Source organism: Priapulus caudatus, unplaced genomic scaffold, assembly GCF_000485595.1.
Source record: "Priapulus caudatus unplaced genomic scaffold, Priapulus_caudatus-5.0.1 Scaffold221, whole genome shotgun sequence".
In the NCBI taxonomy this organism is placed as follows: Eukaryota; Metazoa; Priapulida; class Priapulimorpha; order Priapulimorphida; family Priapulidae; genus Priapulus; species Priapulus caudatus.
Window position 1 is genome coordinate 452,915 of NW_014577282.1, and position 9,840 is coordinate 462,754.

Sequence of the window (9,840 nt, forward strand, 5' to 3'; positions counted from 1 at the left end):
TATATATATATATATATATATATATATATATATATATATATATATATGTACTCTTGATATATATATATATTCACGGGGACTCTTATGAATTCTCACTAGGATAAAAATATGATATATACCACGACTCGACGCATGTTACCTAGTGTAGGGAAGACGACGCTTTTGGCTTTTGGCTGTTGACATTAAACAAGAAATTTCTATAAAGATTACGATAACTGGTTTAATTTAGTGAGAAAATAAATATTTATTGCCATTTTGTGTGAGCGCATTTAGTAATTAAAGTTAATTTGGCTGCTTACATAACAATACCGACAATGACAACACCAAACCCTACAGTAACTCGTCCTTCACATAGCATGCGCACACAATAGTTACACGCGATCGAACATATTTTTGTTCGAATCAGGGGGAAAGGGAGCCATTCCATCCACTTCACAAGTAGTAGACCATCACAATTCTTATTTACGTACGTAGATGCATTTCTGCTTATCTATGCCACACGACGGAAGTATGTGGATCCGACCAACTTTCGAACATCCCCCCCCCCACCCGACAATATTTAGGTCAACCGAATTTGGGCCACGAGCATTTCGTCTCGAATAACAACAAAATGCACGCTAAATACCTAGCAAGAATTGCAACATTTACTGGCTGGGAATCCCACTCCACAGCGACTCCAACAGACAAACTGATGGCATCATCGTGTAATTAGTACGAATATAAAAATATGTATTATTATTATTATCATTGTGGTTAATATAATAAATTGTTAGCTAAACGATGGACAGCGGTACATCGTGGCAATCAAGCAGTTGTATTAGACAATGTAAGGTCTAATACAAACACTTGATGATAATAAAATATACAGATAGAGATAGCTCAAATAAGTACTCAATAAAATACTACTGGTTTTAGAAAATCATTGCTGACTGTCGCCTTAGAGTTGACACTTATTAGCCATATATATATAAATATATATATATATTGCCTTGTAAATACGACCTAAATGGCTTCGTATAGTGATGGTATGACTTAATAAAAAGGCCACCACGAAAGCTGAACACGTGTCTAGAAACGCAGCGGACAAAGTATACAATGAAGCCATTAGTTTGACGGGGAATAATTGGCGTTTTTTAAAAACGATTAAAACATCACTACTTAAACAGAAACAAACTCATCATGCACGTGACAATTTACACTCTAGTTGACAGCTGCATTTTGCGTGACATCTGACACTATGTGACTATTAACACTTTACGTGACAGCTGACACTATGTAAAAAATTGACATTACGTAACAGCAGAGCACTAGGTGACAGGTGACATTTTGCGTGACAGCTACGCGACAGTTGGCATCTACTTCTCGTTGCCACCTACAACTGGATACTCCCCTGAACGCACATACGGTCTCTAAAAGATTATTAATATAAGAACATGCCCAACACCACTACACGTAGTGCTCACAGGCAATTAACATAAACTACATGAACGTTTGACTGAATAGACGGCAGGCTGCGATTTCGAACGCGGCCAGAATGAAGGCCGGCATGCAGGTATACACCGTCGTTGGCATAAAACCCACAAAGAAGAAGTTCGCACTGGTGCAAAAAAAAATTCACACCGATGACGAGTCCGACAATGGTTCCACGATTCGAATAAAAAGAAGCACAAAACAATTCACACCAATGACGAATTCGACAATGGTTCCACGATTCGAATAAAAAAATAAGAGCACAAAACAATTCACACCACGACTTTGACAATGGTTCCACGATTCGAATAAAAACAAAGAGTACGAAACAATTCACACCACGAATTCGACAATGATTGCTTGATTTCAATAACACATTTCTCGCCCGAACCTACGATTTCTTCCCCAGTGATATTTGGCCCACGGTTACAGTGCTCCTCAGTATTTTGCAGACTGATCACATCTCCCACGCGTGCACGAACAGGGCGAGATAATCAGATATCTTCGTAACCACATGGGTGTGTTTACAAGTGTCGTGCGCATAAGTGCTTACCATAAACAGCACTGACTGCGCGCACGGAAGCACACACGCACTGCAACAAATCGCACATTACTCCTAGCCCGGCGCACACGCGAGTTATTTTACTCAAGTAAAATGACGCACGAGTCATTTTACTCACGTGTGCGGCGGATTTTCGTTCAGTAATTTGTCTCATGCGTCATTTTACTCACGTGTGCGGCGGATTTTCGTTGAGTAATTTGACGCATGCGTCATTTTACTCATGTGTGCGGCGGATTTTCGTTGAGTAATTTGACTCATGCGTCATTTTACTCACGTGTGCGGCGGATTTTCGTTGAGTAATTTGACTCATGCGTCATTTTACTTGAGTAAAATAACTCACGTGTGCGCCGGGCTTAACGCTATATAAACATGATTTTCGTACAATCACCCACGCAGATAACGCATGCTGCGCTATCCAGTGCCGGGGAATTTCTCCATACCATATTTATTGTCGCAATAAAATAATAAATATCAGGCATACGCAATAGAAAGACGCGTCCGCGTAAAAACCCACATTTGATAGCGCTCTGTACACAAGCTGGGAATAGACTCAACAATCATGTTTCACCCTGCACAATCAGACATCCGTCAAGGTCGCCGTGACTTCGAGCGGTTAAATCCGTATTTACTTTACAATTCAATTTTCTTTATCATCTCTTATCGACAGATTCTTCAACGGGCAAAGATAGGAAGTACTGCTTTCCAAATACCTCAGGAACGCAGGTGCTAACCGCTGGGCAGCTGAAAACTACGAGGCATTCAGAAAAACTCCCCCATTTCTCAACGAAAACAAATTTGCTTCGTCTGCTTCTATTCCTTCGTTCGCCCAGGAAGCCCCGGCCCGTCGGCCGTGGTCCGCGTAACCGCCGCGACATGGAAATTCTTCCGTAGTTGTCAGCAGCAGATTCACACTCCGAGAATAAATGCCGACGCATTTGCAGCCATATTAATTGACAAGCCAAGCTTCCTGGTGATGAATGACATGATCATTTTATATAGACCGGACATAATTTTTATGACTCTCGACATTAAGAGGAAGAACATTGATTCAAGCAGTTTAAAATGTTGACGACTTATATTAACCCTAGCCCCTGCCTGTCACCTTACACAACCTACTACTGTAGCGTGCGACTTTGCAGGACACCACTGCCACCTGGCGGCCGCCGTGACAAGCTTCTGTATTTGCACAAAAATAAATACTAATAAAATGCACTAGGCAGGTGCCGAACACCGATTTACGCTGAACGATTTACGCACCTTATTACATTTTACGACACGTTTTTTTATAATTGGTCTAGTAATTCAACAAACCTGCACAGCACCGGCAGCAGATTGGGCCGCTAGACGAATCGGGAGACACCTCCTCCGTCTTCGTCCACTCCGCACGACTTGCCCGAAATAATACTCGCTGCACAGGAAACCGCCAACGTCACAACAATAAAAACAACAACCGCTCTGCGAGAGCGCGGCTTCGCTCGGGGACGAATCCAACGCCGATCGCTAACCTCCCACGATTGCGCTCGCTCCGTCCGACCCTCCGCTAAAAACAAACCCGCGCCGACGAACGGCCGACTAGAGACGCGGGACCTCGCCAGGGGGCGCTACACGCCGCCCGCGCTGCCCTGCGCGGGCAGACGGTTGACGGCGGCGGGGCGGTTGACGCGGCGTCCGATCGTCTCGACGTGGAAGCCGATCTCCTGGAGGCGCGTGCAGTCGAGCAGCATGCGGCCATCGAAGATGAACGCAGGCTTCAGCATCTTGTCGTAGATGCGCTGGTAGTCGAGCGTCTGCAAGCGAGAGACGAAGGGGGAAGAGGTCAGCGACGAAGAAGGGAAGAGGTCAGCGACGAAGGGGGAAGAGGTCAGCGACAAAGAAGGGAAGAGGTCAACGACAAAGAAGGGAAGAGGTCAGTGACAAAGGGGGAAGAGGTCAGTGACAAAGGGGGAAGAGGTCAGTGACAAAGGGGGAAGAGGTCAACGACAAAGAAGGGAAGAGGTCAGTGACAAAGGAGGAAAAGGTCAGTGACAAAGGGGGAAGAGGTCAACGACAAAGGGGGAAGAGGTCAGCGACAAAGAAGGGAAGAGGTCAGTGACAAAGGGGGAAGAGGTCAGCAACGAAGTGGGAAGAGGTCAGCGACAAAGGGGGAAGAGGTCAGCGATGAAGGGGGAGGATGGCATAGGGTCGCAAGTGCAAGATTTGAAATATTCGAGGGGGAAGGTGCGATCTGGTCGTTGCAATGTCATGTTTTGTGGTAAAAAGACGACATCGAACTCGACATCTTAAATTGGCCATCAAGCTGATTGTGCGCATCACGCGTGCTGAAATTTCAATTCACCAGTTTTGCGCGCTGAGCGATTCGAAAACACACTCGGGAGCATGTACCCGGCGCTCCAGCTAGAGACGCAGAACTGCTTACGACACTGCATCGCGGCGACGCTAGTCCCCGGCCACCGGCCCCCGCACTCACCACAAACTGATCCCACTCGGTGCAGACGACGACGGCGTGGCACTCGGAGCAGGCCGCGTACGGATCGTCGTACAGCCTCACTAGCTTGTCCACCGTCTCCGGCTCCGTCGTGATGCAGGGATGCTTCAGGTCGCTATGACAACAGAGAGTGAAGATGCCGCGCGTGAAACGGCTGCCGGCGATTTTTCGTGTTGGATGTCATTATCATTTTTATCATCCACGTTTTAGATTTTGAAACAAAGTAATGTGGACGTAATGAGATGCATACGTCTTTGCACAGTCCAAGGCGACAGGAAACGTGTACTTATACGCGTCGATATAAAATTAGTAAGAGATCGCTAAGGTGATCATAACAATAAGATTATAACAGCTTTTAATAATGCAACGACAAAGCTATAGAAGGCTTGCTGCTGTTCGGCTTACTACATGATTTGGTTGGCCTCCACCTTGGGGTCGTATATGTGCAGTCTCGCTCCCTCCTCCATCAGGTACTTACAAACGTATATGCTAGCAGATTCCCTGCAAGAGATTGTTCAGATACTCCACCAACTGAGGGATATATATAGATATATACAGCACTATATATACATCATGGATACTAGAGGTGATCGTAGAGGAACTAGGAACTGATTTTAGTCGCCAACTTTTAATGATGTCGACACATTTACAGTCAAACCTGTAACACAAGGACCACTCGTGGGAAGCGCAAGATGAATCGCTCGCGGTCAGCGGGGTCCGTGAACACTACCAGTGAACAACCAGCTAATGAGGAAACTACAGAAGCGGCACTTCGTCGTCGACGAAGCTACGGCAGGCCTGCTCTTCTGCTTGCTACGCGGTTTGCTCGACCTCCACTTTAGGGGTCGCGTGACGACGCTGCAGGGGCGGTATCCGGCGTCCGCGTCTCCGGGACCACTCACCTAGTGTCGGCCGTGTTCTTCTTGAACGCAAATCCTAGAACCGCGATCTTCTTGTCGGTGACGGTATTGAACAGACCTTCGATGATGCGGTTCGCGAACCTCCGCCGCTGGTAGTCGTTCATGTCGATCACCTGACGACGGGGAGGAAAGAACGTCAAGCGTCGGGGAACGACGGGGAACGACTCGAGCCACAACGCATCCTGGCATCTTGCCTAAAGGCTCTAATATGTAAGATGTTATACATTTAGAATCTAGATGTTATGAATATTCCCAGATGTTGGTTTTAAAAAAAATTATGACATCGCGAAATTTTCCCTGGCTTCGGGAATAAACCGAGGTTTGGTAATCACCCTGACTACTTGGAAACGCGTTGAAGACCAAAACCACGAGTCGCCATTGGCATAGGTCGACTTAAAAAGTATATTAGCTGCTGGAATGTGCAGTAAATTTCAGCGTGCCATAGCAATAAATTTGTTTAGTCACCCAATGACAGTGCCACACGAAATATTTCAAATAGCGTCAATCCAAGGAGACATTCGTCATCAACCCACACGTTATTTTTTAAATCTCTGCTGTTTACATCTACCATCAACTACAAAAGCCTCTAGCAGTACAGAATATAGTGAACGAGAGATCACCCCCCACCACCCCAAAATGTTCATAATTTGGAGATAAACCCATTCTGGCCACGTCTACAAACTAAGGTTCGTCCTGTTTAACATTGCAGCAGCCAGCTTCCGAATCCCGCTGCTGCATAATGTGCGTGAATGCTGACTAGCTTGCTTGAAGCAACTACACGCACATTACTGCATAGACGTAGGCTACCTGTTGCCAGTAGACAGCCACCTCCGGCAGGTTCAGAGATTCACACAGGTACACGAGATTGAGCACATCCTTCTGAAAGCAGCTGCCTCCAAAACCTGCGACGGAAAAATCACAGTTACGTCCACATTGCCGGACAGCCAGAACGAAATCAAACATCTGCATTACCATATGGCCCAGCTATACTAACATACAACTCCAACTAATGCCCACCCACTCTACCACACAACCTCAACGAATGCCCGCCCACACTCCCGTACAGAACCAACAAGTGCCCACCCACACTCCGATACACCAATGAATGCCCGCCCACTCTAACATCCAACCCCAACAAATACCCGCTCACATTAACACACAACCCAACACATGCCCACCCACACTACCATACAAACCCCTACGAATGCCCACCCACACTTCTGCGCTCTCACGGCAAATGTCTCACACCTCACTCCAACTCGATTAGTCTATTTACGCAATCAACTACCCGGTCACGAAAGCCCTCTACAGACCAACACGCTAGAGAGCGGTGCTGCGCGTGACACCAGCGCAGCCGACGACGACAACGACGCCGGGATGCCTCACCTACGGACGCCTGCAGGAACTTGGGTCCGATCCTGCTGTCCATGCCGATGGCGTGAGCGACCTCGCTGACGTCTGCTCCCGTCGCCTCGCAGACGACCGACATCGCGTTGATGCTCGAGATGCGTTGCGCGAGAAACGCGTTCGCCGCCTGCGCAGACGAATCGTCGCCGTGGTTACGCGAGAACGCCACGGGTGTTACTCGTGCGTACCCCCCGTGGTAACCCCAGTATCACCGTGGTTTCGCGCGGATGTTACCGTGGTTACATGCGAATGTCGCAGGTTACGCACGGGTGTTACCATAGTTACATGCGAATGTCACAGGTTACGCACGGGTGTTACCATAGTTACACGCGAATGTCGCAGGTTACACACGGGTGTTACCATAGTTACACACGGATGTTACCGTGGTTACGCACGGGTGTTACCATAGTTACACGCGGATGTTACCGTGGTTACGCACGGGTGTTACCATAGTTACACGCGGATGTTACCGTGGTTACATGCGAATGTCGCAGGTTACGCACGGGTGTTACCATAGTTACAAGCGGGGGTGGTTACGGTGTTACGGTTAAACCAAATTTCGCCACCAGAGAACAACAGCGCTCAAATCTTAGGACGCAATCTGATGAGGAGAATGGAGGCCTGCAGTTGACGACCCTCTCACTCGGCCACCAGACGTGTCTTTTCTGTCGTATCACCTTCCATCACTTCTATTTATTTACTTTCATTTGTTTTAATTTCATTAGCATTGTCGATTAACTCGTCCCCACTAATATGTTACCTCCAAAATGAAATTCGTAAGTGCAAATAAAGTAAAAATTACATTGAATTAAATTAAAATTGAATCGTGCGTGCATACGTACGAGCTTGGACAGCTCCGACGACCACGTGTTCGTCTTGATGATTCGTTCCTGCGGGATCCAGTGCTCGTAGACGCGCGCCAGGGCGTTGACCGCCGCCCGGCCGTCCGCCGTCGTCTCTCCACCAATCAGCACGCGGTCGGGCTTCATGAGGTCGTTCACCGCCGTGCCCTCGGCGAGAAACTCTGGATTCGACAGAATCTGCGGAGACGCAAGCGGTGGCAGGCTCGAAGACGATGCATTGGTGCACACAGATCCAATAAGTTAGCGTATACAAATGAGCACAGGCACATGCTGAATCACCCTCATGCACACACATTGTGTAAAGCTGTGGACACACTACGCAATTTTTCATGCGATCGAGCCGGCCGGCTCAGTCGGGCGACTCTGTGGACACTATGCGACTGAGTCGGGCGACTCTGTGGATTTTCAGCACGTTTATTGGCTGATGAATTGTACAATCGGCCGGCTCAATCGCAGACCCGGGCACACTAGGCGATTGCAGCCGGCCAGCTCAAATAATTATCAAACATGTTTGAATTGGGCGACTCGGCCGGCCGACTCGAAAATCGACCGCGACTCACTGGACACANACACACATATACACACACACGCACGCACGCACGCACGCACGCACGCACGCACGCACGCACGCACACACACACACATACACACACTCACACGCAAGCACGCACACACACACTCACACGCACACGCACACACTCACACGCACGCACACACACCTGGAAGCTGACGCCGTGTCGTGTGTTTGCATGTAGGATGTTAGAGATGGACTCGGCGGCACGCACGGGCACGGTGCTCTTCTCCACGATGATCTTGCTGCCCTGCGTGACGACGTCGGCGATGCTACGCGCCGCCGCCTCAATATACTTCAGGTCCGGCGCCCGGCCCTGCATCATGTAACATACAGTAGAGGTAATGAGATTGTAGAGGTAACGAGACAGTAGAGGTGACATACAGTAGAGGTAATGAGACAGTAGGGGTAACATACAGTAGAGGTAATGAGACGGTAGAGATAACGAGACAGTAGAGGTAACATACAGTAGAGATAACGAGACAGTAGAGGTGACATACAGTAGAGGTAATGAGACAGTAGGGGTAACGAGACGGTAGGGGTAATGATATGGTAGAGGTAACAGGGCGGTAAGGATAACGAGACGGTAGAGGTAACGAGACGGTAGAGGTAACGAGACGGTAGAGGTAACGAGACGGTAGAGGTAACGAGACGGTAGAGGTAACGAGACGGTAGAGGTAACGAGACGGTAGAGGTAACGAGACGGTAGAGGTAACGAGACGGTAGAGGTAACGAGACGGTAGAGGTAACGAGACGGTAGAGGTAACGAGACGGTAGAGGCAACGAGACGGTAGAGGTAACATACAGTAGAAGTAACGAGACGGTAGAGGTAACGAGACGGTAGAGGTAACAAAACAGTAAAGGTAATGAGACAGTAGAGGTAATGAGACAGTAGAGGTAATGAGACAATAGAGGTAATGAAACAGTAGAGATAATGAGACAGTAGAGGTAACATACATTAGAAGTAATGAGACAGTAGAGGCAATGAGACAGTAGAGGTAACATACAGTAGAAGTAACGAGACAGTAGAGGTAATGAGACAGTAGAGGTAATGAGACAGTAGAGGTAATGAGACAGTAGAGGTAATGAGACAGTAGAGGTAATGAGACAGTAGAGGTAATGAGATGGTAGAGGTAATGAGACAGTAGAGGTAATGAGACAGTAGAGGTAATGAGACAGTAAAGGTAATGAGACAGTAGAGGTAACGAGACGGTAGAGGTAACAAAACAGTAGAGGTAATGAGACAGTAGGGGTAACGAGACAGTAGAGGTAATGAGACAGTAGAGGTAATGAGACAGTAGAGGTAACGAGACGGTAGAGGTAACAAAACAGTAGAGGTAATGAGACAGTAGGGGTAACGAGACAGTAGAGGTAACGAGACAGTAGAGGTAATGAGACAGTAGAGGTAATGTGATGGTAGAGGTAATGAGACAGTAGAGGTAATGAGACAGTAGGGGTAACGAGACAGTAGAGGTAATGAGATGGTAGAGGTAATGAGACAGTAGAGGTAATGTGATGGTAGAGGTAATGAGACAGTAGAGGTAATGAGACAGTAGGGTAAC

At 47.7% G+C, this 9,840-nt stretch overlaps 1 protein-coding gene across 1 annotated transcript in view; it reads right to left on the reverse strand.

Moving 5' to 3' along the window:
- Positions 1-2,314: 2,314 nt before the first annotated feature.
- LOC106807538 (UDP-glucose 6-dehydrogenase-like) overlaps positions 2,315-9,840 on the reverse strand; it is an 11,961-nt gene continuing 4,435 nt past the window's right edge. Inside the window, exons 3-10 of the mRNA XM_014809906.1 lie at positions 8,427-8,607; positions 7,687-7,884; positions 6,824-6,971; positions 6,245-6,339; positions 5,420-5,550; positions 4,923-5,018; positions 4,500-4,632; positions 2,315-3,819 (exon numbers count right to left, since the gene is read on the reverse strand). Of these exons, the coding sequence (XP_014665392.1) occupies positions 3,634-3,819; positions 4,500-4,632; positions 4,923-5,018; positions 5,420-5,550; positions 6,245-6,339; positions 6,824-6,971; positions 7,687-7,884; positions 8,427-8,607 (1,168 nt within the window). The 3' untranslated portion in view covers positions 2,315-3,633. The remainder of the gene's footprint in view (positions 3,820-4,499; positions 4,633-4,922; positions 5,019-5,419; positions 5,551-6,244; positions 6,340-6,823; positions 6,972-7,686; positions 7,885-8,426; positions 8,608-9,840) is intronic.